The following is a 22,206-nucleotide window of genomic DNA, read 5'->3' as shown; positions in this document are numbered from 1 at the left end:
TCTGAGCTCACCACCTCAAATAATGGCCAGGAATGGCTCCCTGACTTGGACACAGCAGCTTTGCAAAAGCTGGAGTGAAAATTCAGAATGCTTTGTTGCTTTAGAGAATAAACCAAGAATGGACAGTTACCAATTGATAAAATTTACAATTTCAGTTCAATTTGGGATTATTGTGCTCACACTAAGCATTCACAGAATCTATACGACTCTTACCAGCCTGTTTCGCTTGCATGCCGACTGAAGGAATGCAATCACCTCTTCATTACCATCAGCCAAAGCCTGGAGGCAAAGGCAGAAAAATTCATACAGCTTAGCTTCACCCAACTGAAAAATATGATTCACATTAAAAGTGCCAAAGGCCATTTTGAATCACCAGCCGTTCAACTAAGTTTATCGGAGGCCTGTCACCTGTATGATTTTTCTTTTTGTTTCCCAGAGTTTCTCTCAAACAAAATTCAAAATATTTGCTTACAACTTCCAGGGGATTTTGTCCATCATAGCTACACTGGTCCAAGTCCATTCCTGCAAGGTGCCAAGCTTTCAGTCCCTCTACGTCACCATTTGCAGCCAGGCTGTGTATAACAAACAACGTTTAATGTTTCTCCCACACAGATAGTGACTAAAACAGTACATCCTTAAAAGCATACTAAGAGAAAGTGAGGACTGCAGATGCTGGAGATCAGAGTTGAGAGTGTGGTGCTGGAAAAGCACATCAGGTCAGGCAGCATCCAATGAACAGGAGAATCGACATTTCAGGCATAAGCCCTTCATCAAAGAGCCCTTCATCCTTAAAAGTATGTTAGGCTCATCTTGTTTTGAAAGCACCATGTTCGTGAATATTCTGGCTTCATAACTTATTCATTAAAGGTCTATTATATTAACTGAGCAAACAAAATGCCTATGCTATTGAAGAATTATTTAAAATGCATAACATTTTTCAAATTAGATTAGAATATGCTCATTTTTAAAATCATACACACTAACATTATATCTCAAGATTCTCCTCTCTTTTATCTCCCAATTCAGATCTACTTCCATCCAGTCTTGTGATTGCTCTTCTATCATGCAAGTTTTCTCTGCAACAATATGGATAAGTGGTCTGGTCCCACTGCTCTCTGTCAATGCCACACTGTCAGCAGCCAAGATGGACTCAATCTTTTCTTTTCTTTCAAATAATTACTGGTCCAAACTTGGATAAAATAACTGAATTCAGGTGAGATAACAACTATTCTTGACATCAATGCAGGATTTGACAATGTAGCATCAAGGAACCCAATCAAAACTGAAGTAAATGGGAATTGGGAGGAGGATTACTCACGTAGCTACACCCACTGTCACTTCCCCTGATGAAAAGATAGTTTTTGCTTTTTAATACCAGGAAGATTTTATTTAAAAATTTATCTGATACGCATGTCTGAGAAAATGATTTCAGAAATTTGTTTATCACTGAATAAAATATAAGTAGTTACCATGGTAATGTCAATGGATTAGTAATTCAAATGCCTGAGATTCTAGAGAATCCAGAAGGCTAATGTTGTGGGAATGTAGCTCAAATTTTATCATAACAGCTATAAGAGTTGAAATTCAATTAGATTAGATTAGATTAGATTCCCTACAGTGTGGAAACAAGCCCTTCAGACCAACAAGTCCACACCGACCCTCCGAAGAGTAACCTACGTACACCCCCCCTCCCCCACTAATGCACCTAACAACTATAGATAATTTCGCAAGGCTAATTCACCTGACCTGCACATCTCTGGAATGTGGGAGGAAACTGGAGTACCCGGAGGAAACCCACGCAGACAGGGGGAGAATGTGCAAACACCACACAGACAGTTACCCAAGGCTGGAATCGAACCTGGGATCCTGGCACTGTGAGGCAGCAGTGCTAACCACTGTGGCATCGCGAATTAATAAACTCTGGTATTGAAAATTTGTCTTGGTAAGTGTGGACATGAACTTATCATTGATTTCTGTCAAAATTGCTGTTGTGAACAATATATGACACTCAGAATGGATATCAATACATTTGAGATTATTCATTAGAAATCAGCTGCTAACAAACATTCTGACAAGAAAACAATGAGATTCAAGCATAGCTAATAATTCTGTAAAAGAAACAAGGTTAAGGAAGTTACAATACTAGCATGACTATAGTAATGGCTGTCACTACTAGTGTTCTAGAGCATAATAATATTGTCAGCATGGGCAAGAAGTGAAAGTGAGTTCCTAACTGTTCCTGTTCACTTCTCTTTTAGGGTACTAGTCATCCTTTTCATGCTTTTTTTAAAAATGAATTGCGTACAATGTAATGTAATTAAATTTGAAATAATTTCCTTTTTACTGCTCCGTGTTCTGATGTCACAACATTTCTGTTGCATAAATCTAAAATTTTCATTGTTGATTTTGAGATCAATTTATGGGAATTTGCTTTCAAAATGTGAAGTCCAGCCCTGTTCTCCCTCAGACTCCTTGCTCTCTTTCTCTTGTTACTATGAGGGCATTGAGTTTAATAAAGTTCATGCATGTTTCTTTTAATGAATTTGAATTTTGATCCTGTGTGTCACATTACTGTAAATCAGTCCCATGAAAATACTCAAAGTGCTTTGAATGTCTCTGAATTTGTAACTGATTCAAAGTATATTGGTAATAGAGGAAACTTTGACCTAATTGTACCTACTGCACTTTGCATAATCAGAAATTAAAGTTTGCTACCTTGTGACGTGTTGACTATATGATTGCTCTTCCTTAAAAACCTGGTCTAAACAGTGAATGCTCACAAGTTACTGGGCCAATTGGCTGATCAACCCAATTTTCTCACAGGTCATGGACAGTAGGTCATTCTCCAGCAGAAGGGAGCTTGAAGGTAATTAGGAGTGTGAATCCTGAGTGATTTTCCCTTCCTGGTTGAAACCATTCAGTTGACTCAAAAATGTCTAAAGCTACTACAGCTCAGCAAAGGATCTAACACTGGAGTTTTTTTGTTCTGTTTGCATCACTAACAACCTTAGTAGAGCAATTATTCACCAACTTAAAGTGAGAGATTAATAAAGTGCAGTTAAAATCCATTGATGGAACTGAACAAAGCAACTGTGACTTTAATCAGAGCATACATCTGTCGTCATGGTGATTGGTGCTTTCAAAGATACATTTTATGATACCTACATCTAATCTCTGATTTGAAAAAAGCAGCTGAAAATGGAACATAAGATAAAAATAATGATCTCTTCAGTTTTGTAGCATTTTGCTCATGATTGGGATGATCCAAAAGGAGATTTTAATGGATCCTGAGATTTGAATGAATTATTGTCACTTACATTTTAGTGAATAATACAGTAACATATAGTGAGAGCTTTGCCACAATCCGCCACCATTTTGAATAGTTTAAGAATAAAAAGAGTAAGAAGATATCATGAAATAGTCCATCTTCATTCAGCCGCCTCCACCATGAGTCCTGAGTTGGCTCACCTGTGACATGACACCTGCACCGATTTGTAATGTAAACATTATCTGTATGCAGTGCCCTTGTCTATTATCAGTACATACACTGGCATCCTGTTCAAAGGGTGGTTAGCAGTAGCAGTGTGCATGTAAATATCTGGTGGCAGCTTCTTGATACAAGGAATACTCCTTTTGTTTATCAGCATTTTGAATGGACAGAGTCACATGTGCTGACTCTGCCCAATATGCAGCTGAGTTCTGTCAGGGACTCTGGAGTAAACCTGTAATTACGTGAAGCTGGAGAGATCCCATGTTTCTTGGGCTTAGGTCACTACCCTGAGAAATTCCTATAGTGGTGTGTATGGACTGAGGTGATTGACCTTCAATAATCCTACCATCTTTTTATGATCCCAAAGCATGGAACGTTTTCTCCTGATTCCCATGAATGCCGATTTTGCTAGGGTTTCTTGATACCATACTCAGGCCAATGCTGCCTTAACATCCAGGGCAGTCATTCCCAATTCTAGAGTCCAGCTCTTTTTCCACATTTGTGCCAAAGCTGAACTGAGAACAAAAATTGACGGACATTTGCAAAACCCAAGTGGCACTTTTCACAATATGTAACTCCTCAAAGAAAATTATGAACAAGTCATGATAACAATGCTAATATTGATTCATTCAAAATTGTCCACATAAAGGCCATCAAATAAATGACTATCTAACAAAACTGCCTCATTTTCAGAGAAATATAAGTAATGTAGAACTTTTTAAAAAAAAGAGCAAACTTATAATTTAAATATTATTATTCACACTGTGCTTAGGTGCACAGCCCATGAGAGACCATACCTGCACAAGTCAGTTCCCACATCGATAATTTCATTTTCTGAGAAATGGGCACCAGTTTGCCGCAATAATTTGATAACTTCAGTGCGCCTGCAGAAGGAGAAACAATCACTGGGAGAGGGCAATTGAGGAGCAAATCATCTTATAAACATTATAACAGCAGAGCCTTTATGAAAATGAAGCATCAGAAATACCAGGGCCAATAATTTCTCATTTAGTGAAATTTGGGATTAAAAATCTACTTTCGTTTTCAAGGGAAAACAGTATTTTGAGACTTAGATGCAAAAATGTTAAATTGCTGCAGTCACCTAATGGAACTAAAACTGATGCTAAATAACCAAGTTAGCATGTGGCGGTCATGTCAATTTACATGGGAATTTGGGATATTGCGAAATTAATTGGGCCCTTTTCTTCAGGCTACCACAGTCAAAAACTGAAATGAACTCAAGCCTTATTTCAAATTTGTTCAGTGGTGTACCTGGCCTGAACTCTAAAATTTGTTTGCCTTGTCAGTACTTGTGACATGCAAGTTCCAGCTGGTTTGAGAAGTGTAACAGGTGGTCCCTAAAGGGACGACAGTGGTCTCTGCTATCGAACGTGGAGACGGATTTATATTGTTACATTTCAGATTTTCACATTATGTCTCCAATGTAAAGTAAAGGGATGGTATGTAGCATGCATTAATCGGGCAGTATGGTGGCTCAATGGTTAGCACTGCTGCCTCACAGCGCCAGGGACCCAGGTTTGATTCCAGCCTTGGGTGACTGTCTGTGTGGAATTTGCACATTCTCCCTATACCTGCATGGGTTTCCCTCGGGTGCTCCGATCTTCTTCCACAGTCCAAAGATGTGCAGGTCAGATGAATTGGCCATGCTAAGTTGCCCATAGTGTCAGGTGCATTAGTCAGAGGGAAATGGGTCTGGGTGGGTTACTGTTCAGAGGGTTGGTGTGGACTTGTTGGGTCAAAGGGCCTGTTTCCATACAATAGGGAATCTAATCTAATGTGAGTGCTAGTTTGTTCGACTGTTAACAGATTAAAGGGACCCAGATTGTTTTGGTGGGGAAAAAGTGTAGATTGTGTACTAACAATGGACAGGCTGTGGGTGGAATCTTATAGGGCTTTGAAGGACATGGCTATATTGAGATATGTGGCAGAATTGTTCAGTAAATGTCAAATGGTTCAACTTGATGTCAAGATCATCTCGTTTCAATGTTTATGGTTTTCACCAGCATTTCTGAGAGATTCCCATTCAGCAGTGGTGAGCAACAATCTAACAGTCACTATTGCTAGCCAAACGCCACAACTCCCCTCATAAATATTCAGACTTCCATCTTACCAAACTCACCAGGGCTCTTGTGACAAAGTGTACCATCCATCTCTCTGGTACAGAAAGTGCAGGTTCAAATTCCACCTGCCCCAGAGGTGCATCATAACACTTCTGAAAGGATAGATTAAAATAAATAACTCCTAAACTTGACAAGTAATCTAGACATTGGGAAAACTCCACAAGGAAAACAATGCAAACATATGATGGATTCAGATCACTGCTGTTCCAAATAACTTCCTGTTGGAAAGCAAGCACCAACATTTCAGGACATGCTCCACGGACTGCGGGTGCCCAAATCATATGTTTGGCTTGGAGAAAGTGAGACAAGTTAAAAGAGGAATTGTTCAAAGTGTGAACAAGCTCAGTCTGGCAAAGGGGGATGCTAGTATAGTGCCCAACTCATTTCTCCCAATTATGCCCTCGCTCCTTCAAGAACAACAAATGTTCCTCCTGTTCTTCACTTTCTACCTCTCCATTCTCAGTACTGATAGAAGATAGAACAGTATAACACAGGAACTGGCCTTTTGGCCCATAAAGTGTCTGCCCATCACAATGCCGTTCTAAACTGCCTGGTCCATATCTCTCTATTCTCCGCATGTTCATGTGTTTTTCTCTCTCTGCAGATGCTGCCAGACCTCAAGTGTTTCTCCAATATTTTCTGTTTTATTTTAGATTTCCACCAACCACAGTATTTTGCTTTCAATTAGTTTTTTTTGGAGAGTAGATTAAAAGTCTAAGTTATTTAAGAAAATAGCTAGTAACTGGAATTTTATGAGTCATCAGTCTCTTCAAAAATCGTAACTTTACAGCCAGAAGAAAGAGTCCTGAAGCAAAAAACAGTAAAACATATGAATGGTATATGTTGGCCGGATTCATTTTATCTAATTCAAAATTCAGCCCCAAAATGATCACCGCTCATTTCCAAGTATTGCTCTGATCAGTAAGGCTCTGGGTTCCAGTTTTACTCAGGAATGACGGTGAAATCCAGCTCACTGCTTCGCAGGCTCGCATTGTTGCAATCCTGAGTGTTCGTACAGACACACAACACCACAGTCCAGTATTCAATCCTCCAACAGAATGCTTGGTTTGCTGGAGTACTGCCCTCAGGGAGTGGCAGTAGTTTTGTGGAGCTCAAACCTGATGTCCTTACTCAGGGAGGTACCATTTGGTTCCCATTGGCCAGGCCTGGGCTACTGTCTCTCAGCCAGCTGGCCCACACTGCTGCTGCTGTCTCCTATGTGACTTATTGCCACTGACTCAAAATCTGAGCAGGGTCTAAAGATCCAGAGTTGATTGAGAGCATTCTGCACAACCAATTGCAATTTATACTGAAGGAAGACAGCAATCTTACGATGATATGATGCTGCAGAGGGGCAAGTGGGAAATTGTGAAGCAGTAGCAGTATGCCAACCAAAGGGAAATGGAATTTGTATTGTAGTTCACAGATGCATCTAAGAAAAAAAAAATCCCAAATCTCCTATTACTGCCATGCAGAGAATTTGCTCTACTCACTCTCCCTATTTTGCAACTGACCAGGCACTCAAACTATCGTCCCAATATCTGCTGTAAGGTTTGTGTGCACAGGCTGCCAAATCCTCCATGGTCTTGTCAAGATGCAAAATACTCCATATCAAACTCATTGAGCCAGTGCAACACCTCCAAAAACACTCTACAGTACTTCTAGGTAAAATGTAAAGTCGCCATAGCATTGCCATATCATAGGGCTCTCTCTCATTAGGGAAACAATTGGTGATGGCTTAGCCTGAGGGTCACAACATCTTAGGCGAGGGGAGAATTTGAGGAGGAGAGTCCTCTTCAGGGTACCTCAGCCGGTATAGGAATTAAACACACACTGTTGAGGTCACTTAGCTGTCCAACCAACTGAGCTAACTGACCCCACAGAGCACTTGCACAAACTTTGCAACAGCATTCGTCCAAATCACTTGAACTGCCACTTTGGATATCTACCCCTTTAAGAGGAAATCTCTCTTAACAATGAAGGCATGTCCAACTGAGAATAGTCAGTTTATACATTCAGTGGACCTCCCGCAGAAAAGGTTTTATGCAGTTGTTACAGTTAGTGTCTGTACAAGACATCTTGTTAAGTTTAAATTCTTCAAACCTTTTGTGAAAGCCCATGAAGAGTAATTTTCAAAGTTCTTGCAAAGCTGAGTTGGGCTTTAATACAGTGCACAAAAAGATTTTTGTGGGATTGCTATTGTCAAAAGACAGCCCACCACAGCAGTCATCCTACAGCTGCACTGGAGTAATCGAGCTGAGCAATTATAAAGACAAATACACTTTCAAGAGATGGGGTCCTACACTTGATGAAGGCTGGTGTTGGTCTACACTGAAAGATCAGTTTGGATTGAAATGAAGGATGTTGAAGGCAGTACAAAGTACTCTCCTTTTACTGAGAACAAAAAATCTTTACCTGACCTCTTGGGTCGCTTGATTCTCACAACATATGAAAAAAATCCAATCACAAATTTCTACCACACAAATTATATTTCAAAGGCTGCAACACAAAGCAAATTGTCTTGTATTCTAAAAATACTTTTGCGCACCTGAATCTTACTGCATTCTTGAGTGGTGTATCACCGTATCGATCTTTGGCATAAACAGTGGCTCCACGACTCAGCAGATACTGAACAACTTCTAGATGTCCTTCACAAGCTGCTATATGTAGTGGGGTTCGTCCATCATAGTCCTCACTGCACAGGTTCCCACCCTGAAAAGCATAGTGTTTTGAAATAATCAGAGGGGTGAAACCAAAAAGTAAATTACCCTTTTAAAATCTGTCTTCTTTTAGATCTTATGTTACAATGGCAATTTTAAATAGTTAGGAACAAAAAAGTAACAATGTGTTAACAACAATCATGGTGTAATGAGCTATATTAACCAGAGGTCTGTAGATCAATTCCCCGATTGATCTCATACCATGAATCTACTGGAATACAGAATATAACCTCATTGCTCCTCAGTTGAAGAGTCAGATATGCATCAAGAATTAAATAATATTTAAAACAGTGAATCTGGCCATTTACACCAAATAGTTGCTATTTATACTTCACACAAACCTCCTCCCAACATACTTCAACTAAACCGCTGTTTGATTGATACTACACAATTCCTACAGGTTAGTGTGTTTTTGTAGAACTCCAGTAAGCATAAAATTGAGCCTGTGATGCATTCAATGCCCAACAGTCTGTTGGTACTTATTGTATAACCCACACATAAAAACCATCTGCAACTCAGTATGCCTTTGGTAGAAGACGAAAGAATAGGATCAGAAACAGATGTTAAAAAAAAATGTAAATCTGCAATAATAGCAACATAAGCAGAAAATACCCTTTAACTGAATTTTAAGGAAAAAAGGGTTGGTTAATAATGGATGGTACTCAAGCAGAAGGCATCTTTATCTTTCAGACACTTGCGCATCTGCTATGCACTTGAAGACAATATTATTTTAGTATGGTTTATTTTTGGGTGAGAATGAGATCAGAATTAATTTTATTCTAAAGTAACTTTATAAATATTGCAAGAGTCTAGACAAAACCTGATTTGTGTTTTTTGACTCATTTAACAACTGTATAAATACTGAGCTGAGAAGAGGCATACATATTATAGTGATGGGTATTACTTAAGTACAAACTTCATGGTAGAACATAATCTACTGTGTTTGGGTCAGGAACAAATGATGACTTGGGAACAACAGACCGGAGTTAAATGAGGATATGACAACAAAGAAAGATTCAATAGTTTTGTGGAATGCCTTCAAATATGAGAATGAGTTTATGTAGACTTTTCCTCGAAGGAGGTAAGAGAAGATGATGACCTGATTGAGCAGACCGTAAATCATTGGTGGAAGGAAAAGGCAAGATGAATCAAATTTTTTTTTATTCATGGTTACCTCAAGTTTTGGATGAACTATATTTTCCTGACCACTAGAAAGACTGAAGCCACATCTTCAACTCAAGCTAAAACTGTCTGTGCTCATCTCCACTGATTGGACTCTTAATCGATGTTTTAGGTCAAACTAGGCATTTCAACTTCATTCATTCTCACTGACAGCTCTGGCTAGATGTCCACTCCCTTACAAGAGCAATTTTTTTCTGTTCCTTCTCTTCAGGAATCATACCATGGCACAATTTTAGAAGCATTTTCTGGTAACATCCTAATGTCTGAACCTACACAGTAAGAATCACAATGCTGGAAAGAGTAACAACTTGACAACACTTTCATCCAGCATCTACAACATGTATTTCCCAGAAAATGTCACAAAAGAGTAATCAGGAATGCAAACACATTAGTCCTCTTAAACACAAGCACTGAAACCAATTCTTTGAACTGGAATCGGGGCCCATGTAAAATAAAAGGTTGTTTATTAATGTACCTTTTTGATCACTTGTTATTTCATAATTGTTGACTGATAATAACTGATTTTTTTTTTAATTGCAGTGTCAGTATCACCCACAACACTCTGCATGTTTATTGGTGATGCAGAACATATTTCCAAGAGCAAGTGAAAGAGAAAGACATTGGAGGGTTAGTATTAAAACTCTTGCAAATGACACACAATTCCTGAACTATCAACCTCAATTTCTAAGGCTATTTTAAACACAGAAACCTATACATCAACATGGAAAAGCAATACATAAACACGCTATTCACCTTACTGCTAGTGTAGAAGATTAGCAATGACACTGACTGGTTGATCAAACAGCGAGTTTCTTTCTATAAATTGTTCTGAGTCTTGGAGATCTGAAGTGCAAAATCTGAAAATTTGGGAATTGCAAAACTGCCTAAGGTGATGTTTCTATTCTTTAAAACAAAATCAAAAAATGCTGGAGACATTCAGTGGGTCAAACAGTATCTCTGGAAAAAACAAGAGTTAACATTTTAGGAATAGAAACTTTATCAAAACAATTTTCGTAAAGGTTTCATGCTCCAATTGTCACCTCATATTTTTTCCACAGAAGTTATTTGATCTATTAAATGTTTCCAACACTGTGTGCATTGCTTTCCATCTTGCAGGTTTTGTTATAGTTTTTATTTTTCTATTTTTTTACCATATCCAGTATAGCTTCCAATGCATCAATATCACCAGACTTTGCTGCAGCACATGCCAACGAAGGTGTTAGAGCATCTCGGATAGCCTCCAGTTCCTATTGTTTTAAAAGGAAAAATTATGGAGTATAAAATCATTCAATATTCTTTTATTAAATATACATTTCAAACAGTAAATGTTTTACAAAGCAAATTTTACAAAGCACGCAATATATTAATACTCACATGAACTAACTCTATTTCACATTCCTTTAAGCTCCTGATTTGAACAATGCAATTTTTAAAACACTTTTTAAAAATGTGTCAGAACGTAAAATAACAAAGTCAGTTTTATAACTATGGCATGTTACAGCAACAGGACTATAAAATCTACCTCTTTGCAGCTGACACTGAGAGATCTGGCAATAGCTTGAATAAATCGACTATCCCGAAGGGAAATCTTAGCCTCCCCAAGGGCTACACTCATTTCTCCTCTCAGGTTTTCAGACAGCATCTGGGAAAAGCAAATATAGCCCATTGGTTGAATGTTTACCTTGTACAATTGTGACTTTGTAACAATCACGATAAAAAAAAATTCAACATGTTAAAGGAATTGTCAATACAATTATGTAAATATCAAGTAATTAACAGTTAAACCTGGAGAAAAATATCTGATGAAAATTTGCTAAAAAAAGGTTGCAGCACATGAATGAGGATTGCAGTCATTAATATGCAAATTGCCCAGCAATTTATAATGAGGAAGTGATACTCTTGAAGGTATGAATTGCACAACTGCTAGCAATTTCTGCTATTCCTAACTTTATAAATACTGCACCTCACCCTTAAGTTACCTATGAATTTCATGAAGTTGCTGTATTTGCTCTTTAAACTCATAACAGAAAAGCAAATATAATAAATAACAACCTATGCAGCCGTTTGGTGAAATAGTAATTGCTAATTACTGCTACTTAACCATGTTGGACTGAAAAGTGAATAATTACAAGTGTGGAGTCACATTTCTTCAAGTAGTATGTGTTGATGATTGCAAATTTGTTAAATTAAGCATCTGAATCTTTTTTCTCTTCACTAATTCAACCTTCCTTTACTTTTATTTTCTTACCTGGTTTGACGTTAAATTTATCAGTTTTAATTCACCATCTAAGCAATGCTTATTTTTCAATCCTTAAATTTCATTAGTGAGATCGATACTTATTAGTCCTGTTGTTTCCCAAGGCCTCGAATGCCAACTTCATATTGTTATTAGCTCACAACTCCATCAACTTAAATATTAAAATATTTTCAGCTGAATCACGCAGGAACGAGCCCAAACATAGAACATAGAACATAGAACAATACAGCACAGAACAGGCCCTTCGGCCCACGATGTTGTGCCGAACTTCTAACCTAGATTAAGTACCCATCCATGTACCTATCCAAATGCCGCTTAAAGGTCGCCAATGATTCCGACTCTACCACTCCCACGGGCAGCGCATTCCATGCCCCCACCACTCTCTGGGTAAAGAACCCACCCCTGACATCTCCCCTATACCTTCCACCCTTCACCTTAAATTTATGTCCCCTTGTAACACTCTGTTGTACCCGGGGAAAAAGTTTCTGACTGTCTACTCTATCTATTCCTCTGATCATCTTATAAACCTCTATCAAGTCACCCCTCATCCTTCGCCGTTCCAACGAGAAAAGGCCGAGAACTCTCAACCTATCCTCGTACGACTTCCTCTCCATTCCAGGCAACATCCTGGTAAATCTTCTCTGCACCCTCTCCAAAGCTTCCACATCTTTCCTAAAGTGAGGCGACCAGAACTGCACACAGTACTCCAACTGTGGCCTAACCAAAGTCCTGTACAGCTGCAACATCACTTCACGACTCTTGAATTCAATCCCTCTGCTAATGAACGATAATACTCCATAGGCCTTCTTACAAACTCTATCCACCTGAGTGGCAACCTTCAAAGATCTATGTACATAGACCCCAAGATCCCTCTGTTCCTCCACCTGACTAAGAACCCTACCATTAACCCTGTATTCCGCATTCTTATTTGTTCTTCCAAAATGGACAACCTCACACTTGGCAGGGTTGAACTCCATCTGCCACTCCTCAGCCCAGCTCTGCATCATATCTAAGTCCCTCTGCAGCCGACAACAGCCCTCCTCACTGTCCACAACTCCACCTATCTTCGTATCATCTGCAAACAAAAGACACGAGATGCTCTGCTCCAGCAAATTCTAGCCAAAATTGTTTGACATGTAAATTTACACAAAAACAAACAGCAAATTTCCCTCCCGCTTTTCGAAAGTTTGTTTTACACCAATTCGCTTTTATGAAAGACCTACATTAGTACCTGCGTTTCGCTAACCAAAAGAAAACTGAAGAGGGTTTTTGCTTTTAATGAAAGAAGCAAAATGTTTCCCATATAAACTAATGCTTTCTCGCTTTACGCCATTTTGGCTTAAGAAAGGTTTCATAGGAATGCTTGACATTCAGATAGCAGGCAATACCTGTACTCAAATGCAAAGGTACCGGTGAGCACAATAATAAAAAAAAACCTGAGTAGGGCAGTAATGTTTGACAAAGCCCAATCAATTTCCATCCATACATTTACACAGATTAAAATTTGGTGAGTTCTGTTTTTCACAAATTTCTTCTGATTCATTTTCCTCTATCTGTTGTATCAGATCATCACTTACGCCCAAGAACAAAAATACACATCAAATATTCCACACGGAGTTAATCATGGTTATGGAGAGGAGAGTCTGAGTATGTTCAGCTCCTACTCTTTGGATTAAGATGAATGTGAGGTGACCATATTAAAACAAATGAGATTATTAGGGGGCTGGCTGGGTAGATGTGAAAATGTTGTGTCTCTTTGTGTAATAGTTTGGGACTAAAAGCCATAATCTCCAATAAGGGTTACCAATTTAAGACGTGCTTTCCCCTCAAAGGGCAGCAAATCTGTGGAATTCTTAACCATAGAGGGCTGTAAAGATTACTTTGTTAATTGTATCCAAGGCTGAAAGAGACAGATTCCTACTCATTGCGTAAGTGAAGACTTATGGAGAAGAGGCAGGAAAGTGGAGTTGAGGATTACGGGATTATCCATGATCTCACTGAATGGTAAGGCAGACATGATGGGCCAAAAGGCCTACTTCTGCTCAAACATCTTATTGCTCAATGGTCTTATAACTAATTCTCTACCAACCTGAAACAACTACACTCCCATACCTGACCCAATTTCCCTACAACCTTTTGAACCTGACCCCACCTCACTCTCCCAACACCAACCATCCCTCATTCTAACCGAATTAATTCCAAACTTGACCTGACCTGAATCTCTCTCCCAGCACGAGCTGCACAACTCAACTGTTAGCCCCATCATCCCACCACAATCCAATCCTCTCACAATTACTCTCCTGACCTGACTGAACTGCTCATTTATTCACATACCCGCTCATCCACTCACCTATCTTCACACTCACCCATCCAGCACATGACTTAAAATCTTTAAAAAAAAGTGTTCACAGTAGCTAATGTTAAAAATGGGTATGACCGCTCTGCCTCTTGTGTCCAGCCTTTTGCAAAAAGAGCTACACTGACCTCTCTGCTGGCACCAGGATTGAGTGTCTGGGCTAAAAGTGTGCAAAAAACATCTCATCACAGAAATGTTTGCAGGCAGTAGAAATTCACACAGCAGCAAAACTGACTGGAAGATATATGGCATGGTCTGCATTTGTTGCTTGCATTATGCATGATGTTAGTCATCCCTTTGTTTTGACACATCCACTCTGCAGAAACGTGAACTTTTAAATGCTAGGGAATGCTGTTGGCTGTTTGTGCTATGTTCCACTGAGAATCCATCATCCCCTACATTTTCCAAAACAGCATGACTATTTGAAATGGGTATATCCACAAAAGACGCCTGCCCTTGGTACCGATCTCTCTTACCCTTCCTAGAGTTAACCCATCTATGTGCCTGTATCTGAGACTTCCCCCCCTTCCTATAACTGCCATCCATCACATACTGTTGCTGTTGCAAATTCCTCATCGTTTCCTTCTGTCTCTCCAACCGATCCACTCGATCTGATAAGATTCGCATCCAACAGCATTTGGACTGTATGAATGAATTTGTTCTTTTCAACATAAAATCCATGTAGCCTCCTTTGATTCTCTCCTTTAATTCACCAAAACCTCTTACATGGTCTTCAGGTTTTCATGTAACTGCAAATATCATGAATAGGTTTTCTATTTCAAGAAGTTCCTTTTTTGCGTTGTCAATGAATAATGAACAATGCAGGAAACTCAAAGCCCATGCCTTTTCCTCATACTCTTGCACACAATTGCCTTCCAAATAATCATCCAATTCCCTCTTGAATACATCATTTACGTAACCTTCACATTTCCAGGCAGTGCATTTTATATCTTAACTGCTCACTGAATGAAGAACATTTTGGATCACATCATCCTTGCTTCGTTTGCACATCATTTTAAGTCTATGCCCTCCCGCTCTTTTATGCATGGGAACAGCTTCTCTCTATCTATCCTGTCCAGCCTGCTCATGATTTTGAAAACCCCTCTCAAATCTCCTCCTGCTCCAAAGTTGTTTCCAGCAGTTAAAATCTAAGCCTAACTTTTAAAAGTATGATTCTGCTCCACTCAGCCAATCAGATTTAACATGTTGTATGATTGGCACATCAAAGGACTGATAAGATGGTGATTTTCCGTTCTGGCTGGATTTTTCTAACAATCAGTATGCATAGAAGTGATGAAGATCAAGATTGATGGTAGGAAGGTTAACAAAAACAGAAGGTGCTGAAAAAGATCAGGTTTGACCCTTCCTCAGAACACCAGACCTGAAAACGCTAACTCTGATTTCTCTTCAGAGATGCTACCAGACCTGCTCAGCTTAGCGAGTTTTGAGAAGATTTGTAGCTCAGGTTGAGGTTTTAGATGTAGGTCTGCTCGCTGAGCTGAAAGGTTCATTTCCAGAAGTTTTTTGTTACCCTACTAGGTAACATCTTCAGTGGGCCTCATGCGAAGCAATGCTGAAAACTCCTGCTTTCGATTTATATGTTTGGATTTCTTTGGGTTGGTGGTGTCAATTCCTGTGGTGATGTTATTTCCTGTGGTGTTTCCATCTACCACCCCCTGAGAAAAGAACAGGAAATTGACTTCACCACAGGAAATGATATCACCAACCCAAAGAAAGAACATTCTGCACCCTCTCTGAGACATCATTGATCCTGGCACCAGGAAACAACACACCATTCTGCTTTTTCTCTGCTGGCCACAGAAACATCTGCCTGTATCTCGGACTACAGAATCCCCGAACACAATTGATCTCTTGGAAGCCGACGTACCCCTCGTTGCATTAGAGCCAGTCTCAATACCAGAAACTTAGCTGTTCGTGCTGTGTTCCCCTGAGAATCCATTATCCCCTACATTTTCCAAAACAGCATACCTGTTTGAAATGGGTATATCCACAAAAGACTCCTGCCCTTGGTGCCGATCTCTCTTACCCTTCCCGGAGTTATCCTATCCATGTGACTGTGTCTGAGACTTTCCCCCCTTCCTATAACTGCCATCATCACATACTGTTGCTGTTGCAAATTCCTCATCGCTTCTTTCTGTCTCTCCAACCGATCCACTCGGTCTGATAAGATTCGCATCCAACAGCATTTATGGCAGATATAATTCGCAGTAACCTTTAAACTCTCTTTAAACTCCCACATCTGACAAGATGTTTATCTCACTGCAAAGGCCATTTTTGCTCCTTCACAATCTACAGACCCAGAAAATAACACCGTCTTATTCCTCGAAAAAAAAATGCCCCAGATTAAATTAAGAGCTATGGCTTATATTTTAAGTTTAATCAAGAGACTCAACTCCAAAAACATAGAATCTAGAAAGAACCCACTGTACTCACTAATATAGCCTTTCTCTTGGACAGACTTAAAACAACAATTAACTTATCTGATTCTGTGTTGTGAACTTTGCCCAAACCGGTTCCTCCAAGATTAGTTGCAAAATTCACTGTTTGTTAATTTTCCCAGAGGCACTCCGATGTCCAGCGACACATGTATTCAAAAACAGCAAAGGCAGTAACTATGCAGGTTCTCTCTCTTGCTCTCTCTCCTGCACTGTCCTCACCATGTGCTTCCTTTGTCTGCTCTTCTCCCTTTTAAAACTGCTGTTGTTTTGACTTTTTTTTCCAAAGTTCCAAAACAATGCAACAGCATATAAAACAGTAATTGCTGCTCCTGGAATTTGAGGAAATCACCTCCAGCACCTAAAATAACTCAAAAAAAAGGAGCAGCTCTTAAAGCCAGAAATTTTTCGTGTCCTCCAACTTGGATTACCCAGAACAGGGGTGGAGGGGCCAGCAAGAGGTCATTGTCCACATTGGAACCAACGACATAGGAAGGGAAACGGTTGAGATTCTGAAGGGAGATTACAGAGAGTTAGGCAGAAATTTTAAAAGGAGGTCCTCAAGGGTTGTAATATCTGGATTATTCCCAATGCTACAAGCTAGTCAAAACAGGAATAAGAGGACAGAGCAGATGAATGCATGGCTGAGGAGCTGGTGTACAGGAGAAGGATTCACATTTTTGGATCATTGGAATCTCTTTTGGGGTAGAAGTGACCTATACAAGAAGGAAGGATTGCACCTAAATTGGAAGGGGACTAATATACTGGAAGGGAAATTTGCTAGAACTGCTTGGGAGGATTTAAACTAGTAAGGTGGGGGAGGAGAACCCAGGGAGATAGAGAGGACAGAGATCAATCTGAGACTGGTATAGTTGAGAACAGAAGTGAGTCAAACAGTCAGGGCAGGCAGGGACAAGGTAGGACTAATAAATTAAACTGCACTTATTTCAATGCAAGGGGCCTAACAGGGAAGGCAGATGAACTCAGGGCATGGTTAGGAACATGGGACTGGGATATCGTAGCAATTACAGAAATATGGCTCAGGGATAGGCAGGACTGGCAGCTTAATGTTCCAGGATACAAATGCTACAGGAAGGATAGAAAGGGAGGCGAGAGAGGAGGGGGAGTGGCATTTTTCATAAGGGATAGCATTACAGCTGTGCTGAGGGAGGATATTCCCAGAAATTCATCCAGGGAAGTTGTTTGGGTGGAACTGAGAAATAAGAAAGGGAGATTACCTTATTGGGATTGTATTATAGACCGCCCAATAGTCAGAGGGAAATCGAGAAACAAACTTGTAAGGAGATCTCAGCTATCTATAAGAATAATAGGGTAGTTATGGGAGGGGAATTTAACTTTCCAAACATCGAATAGGACTGCCATAGTGCTAAAGGAATGGAGAGGAAGTTCTTAAGTGCGTGCAAGACAATTTTCTGATTCAGTATGTGGATGTACCTACTAGAGACGATGCAAAACTTGACCGACTCTTGGGAAATAAGGCAGGGCAGGTGACTGAGGTGTCAGTGGGGGAGCACTTTGGGGCCAGCGACCATAATTCTATTGTTTTAAAATAGTGATGGAAAAGGATAGACCAGATCTAAAAGCTGAAGTTCTAAATTGGAGAAAGGCTAATTTTGACGGTATTAGGCAAGAACTTTCGAAAGCTGATTGGAGGCAGATATTTGCAGGTAAAGGGATGGCTGGAAAATAGGAAGCCTTCAGAAATGAGATAACAAGAATCCAGAGAAAGTATATTCCTGTCAGGGTGAAAGGGAAGCCTAGTAGGTATAGGGAATGCTGGATGACTAAAGAAATTGAGGGTTTGGTTAAGAAAAAGAAGGAAGCATATGTCAGGTATAGACAGGATAGATCGAGTGAATCCTTAGAAGAATATAAAGAAAGTAGGAGTATACTTAAGAGGGAAATCAGGGGACATGAGATAGCGTTGGCAAATAGAATTAAGGAGAATCCAAAGGGTTTTTACAAATATATTAAGGATAAAAGGGTAACTAGGGAGAGAATAGGGCCCCTCAAAGATCAGCAAGGCGGCCTGTGTGTGGAGCCACAGAAAATGGGGGAGATACTAAATGAATATTTTGCATCAGTATTTACTGTGGAAAAGGATATGGAAGATATAGACTGTAGGGAAATAGATGGTGACATCTTGCAAAATGTCCAGATTACTGAGGAGGAAGTGCTGGATGTCTTGAAATGGTTAATGGTGGATAAATCCACAGGACCTGATCAGGTGTACCTGAGACCTCTGTGGGAAGCTAGAGAAGTGATTGCTGCGCCTCTTGCTGAGATATTTGTATCATCGATAGTCACAGGTGAGGTGCCGGAAGACTGGAGGTTGGCAAACGTGGTGCCACTGTTTAAGAAGGGTGGTAAAGAAAAGCCAGGGAACTATAGACTGGTGAGCCTGACCTCGGTGGTGGGCAAGTTGTTGGAGGGAATCCTGAAGGACAGGATGTACATGTATTTGGAAAGGCAAGGACTGATTAGGAATAGTCAACATGGCGTAGGAAATCATGTCTCACAAACTTAATTGAGTTTTTTGAAGAAGTAACTAAGAAGATTGATGAGGGCAGAGCAGTAGATGTGATCTATATGGACTTCAGTAAGGCATTTGACAAGGTTCCCCATGGAAGACTGACTAGCAAGGTTAGATCTCATGGAATAAAGGGAGAACTAGCCATTTGGATGCAGAACTGGCTCAAAGGTAGAAGACAGAGGGTGGTGGTGGAGGGTTGTTTTTCAGACTGGAGGCCTGTGACCAGTGGAGTGCCACAAGGATTGGTGCTGGGCCCTCTACTTTTTGTCATTTACATAAATGATTTGGATGTGGGCATAAAAGGTACGGTTAGTAAATTTGCAGATGACACCAAAATTGGAGGTGTAGCGGACAGCGAAGAAGGTTACTTCAGATTATATTAGGATCTTGATCAGATGGGCCAATGGGCTGAGAAGTGGCAGATGGAGTTTAATTCAGGTAAACGCAAGGTGCTGCATTTTGGGAAAGCAAATCTTAGCAGGACTTATACACTTAATGGTAAGGTCCTAGGGAGTGTTGCTGAACAAAGAGACCTTGGAGTGCAGGTTCATAGCTCCTTGAAAGTGGAGTCACAGGCAGATAGGATAGTAAAGAAGCCGTTTGGGATGCTTTCATTTATTGGTCAGAGTATGGAGTACAGGAGTTGGGAGGTCATGTTGCGGCTGTACAGGACATTGGTTAGGCCACTGTTGGAATATTGCGTGCAATTCTGGTCTCCTTCCTATCGGAAAGATGTTGTGAAACTTGAAAGGGTTCAGAAAAGATTTACAAGGATGTTGCCAGGTTTGGAGGATTTAAGCTACAGGGAGAAGCTGAACAGGCTGGGGCTGTTTTCCCTGGAGCGTCGGAGACTGAGGAGTGACCTTATAGAGGTTTACAAAATTGAGGCGCATGGATATGATAAATAGACAAAGTCTTTTCCCTGGGGTCGTGGAGTCCAGAGCTAGAGGGCATAGGTTTAGGGTGAGAGGGGAAAGATATAAAAGAGACCTAAGGGGTAACTTTTTCATGTAGAGAGTGGTACGTGTATGGAATGAGCTGCCAGTGGAAGTGGTGGAGGCTAGTACAATTGCAACATTTAAAAGGCATTTGGATGGGTATATGAATAGGAAGGGTTTGGAGGGATATGGGCCAGGTGCTGGCAGGTGGGACTAGATTGGGTTGGGATATCTGGTCGTCGTGGACAGTTTGGACCGAAGGGTCTGTTTTCATGCTGTACATCTCTATGACTCTATGACTAAACCCAAACATATAAATAGAAAGCAGGAATTTTCAGCATTGCTTCACATGAGGCCCACTGAAGATGTTACCTAGTAGGGTAATGAAATGTCTGCTCAGCTTTTTCAGCAATTTCTGTTTTTGTTTATGATTTACAGCATCATTTGGCTTTTATTTGGTAGCAAGGTTAATATTGATGCAAATAAATTTATAACTATTGAACAAGTTTTCAATTAGAAACTTTCTTATTTTCAATATATTTCACATGAAAATTGAGCTGGAGTAATTTAGTTCTCAGACCTTTTGGAAAGTCTCTGAACCTGCAGAATTCCATAGGCCACAGCTTGAGAGCTACTTGAGAGGGCCATGCAGCTGTTCTCTCATTAGAGAGACACAACTGGTTTAACCTAAGGGTCACCACACCGCAGGCGAGGGGCACGGGTGAGAAAGCAGGACCTTCATGGTAACCACAGCTAGCACAGGAACTGAGCCCATGTTGTTGGCATCACTCTGCAATGCAAGCCTAGATGTCCAGCCAACTGAGCTAACTGACACCGGTGTTGTATTTTGCCTCACCATAAATGCATCAGTGTACTTTTAAAAGTCTTGCGGGTGATATCATTGTTGCATGGGAGCATTTAACAGAAGGGTATAAAGATCACAAGTTCCAACGAAATGCAGATCACTTTAGGCATGACACACGAAAGGAACAATACTGCTCTGTAATATTTATGCACTTCAGTGTGGATTGTAATAAATATCTGTTGAGATTATTCTATAATAGATTATCCACTTCTAGTCTCTTACATTGCATGGATAACTTAAGCATTGGTGGTGTGTGTATAGAACGAGTTGCCAGAGGAAATGGAGGTAATGGGTACATTTACAACATTTAAAAGGCACTTCGATGGGTATCTGAATAGGAAAGGTTTAGAGGGATAAGGGCCAAAAGCTGGCAAATAGAACGAGGTCAGATTGGGATGTCTGGTCGATATGTATGAGTTGGACCGAAGGGTCTGTTTCCACGCTGTGTGACTCTATGACACTGCTACAGCGGGTGGGTCATTCCATTCACTTAAAATATCAGACAGTACATCTGAATTACAAAATCAAATGGAATCTTTTCCTTTGGCAGCTGAAAAGGGCACCTCCAGGTGTTCTCTCCCTCTCTTACCTGATGCTTCTTTCTTGCTGGCAAGCTTCTGATTGGTCCTCCACAGTCAACAACCCGGCCTTAAAGTTGCAAGCTTTGGCCATTAATTAGTTACCCCAAGGAAGGTCAGACAATTCTGACCCACATTTCAGCCTGATGGCAGGGTTCAGAAACTCCCAGGGATCATCCAGGTTGAGGCATTTCAAAAGATATTTGCCAAAGAAATACTGGACTGCCCTGTTGTCAAGAAAAATATGGTGCAACTCCTTTAGAGAAAGATGCTTGTTCATCCTTCTCACTGCTCAATGGAACTAAAATATGGTATTGTAGGAAATAAGTGCACACAGCACTATTACACAAATCTGTGACTGAAATACATACCTTCTTCTTCTCCAGAATACTTAGTTCAGCCTTGCCTAGTACATAGGACAATTTAGCCAAACCAGCTTCAGGTGTCATGTCACCCCCTGGAATGAGACCTACATCTGTGAGGGCCTGAAATTGAAAGTAAATAGAACATGAAATAAATTTCAATTGAAGCTGAAGAAAGTTATAGTATATAATGAAATTAGTGTGAAAATGATTGCACATTGACCCATAACTAATCATGCTCAGAATTAATATTAGATTTAACAATCTATTGTCCAAATATGCAGGAACTGATTTTGCACTTTAGGAT

The 22,206-nt window shown here is 40.1% G+C and overlaps 1 protein-coding gene across 6 annotated transcripts in view; it reads right to left on the bottom strand.

The window, feature by feature from the left end:
- aspg (asparaginase homolog (S. cerevisiae)) overlaps window positions 1-22,206 on the bottom strand; it is a 61,540-nt gene that overhangs the window by 10,950 nt on the left and 28,384 nt on the right. For 3 of the 6 annotated variants that reach the window (XM_043697532.2, XM_043697531.2, XM_087989809.1), the window contains exons 9-16: window positions 21,909-22,022; window positions 11,056-11,175; window positions 10,685-10,780; window positions 8,180-8,343; window positions 5,631-5,723; window positions 4,288-4,374; window positions 473-572; window positions 214-279 (exon numbers count right to left, since the gene is read on the bottom strand). In XM_043697532.2, the coding sequence (XP_043553467.2) occupies window positions 214-279; window positions 473-572; window positions 4,288-4,374; window positions 5,631-5,723; window positions 8,180-8,343; window positions 10,685-10,780; window positions 11,056-11,175; window positions 21,909-22,022 (840 nt within the window). The remainder of the gene's footprint in view (window positions 1-213; window positions 280-472; window positions 573-4,287; window positions 4,375-5,630; window positions 5,724-8,179; window positions 8,344-10,684; window positions 10,781-11,055; window positions 11,176-21,908; window positions 22,023-22,206) is intronic. The other 3 variants (XM_043697534.2, XM_043697533.2, XM_087989810.1) reach the window with 2 other exon arrangements.

Source organism: Chiloscyllium plagiosum, unplaced genomic scaffold, assembly GCF_037043375.1.
Source record: "Chiloscyllium plagiosum isolate Xiang-an unplaced genomic scaffold, Cpla_swu_hap1 HiC_scaffold_8, whole genome shotgun sequence".
Lineage (NCBI taxonomy): Eukaryota > Metazoa > Chordata > Chondrichthyes > Orectolobiformes > Hemiscylliidae > Chiloscyllium > Chiloscyllium plagiosum.
Note: the sequence above shows the minus strand (reverse complement) of the source record. Positions and strands in the feature narration are given on the sequence as shown.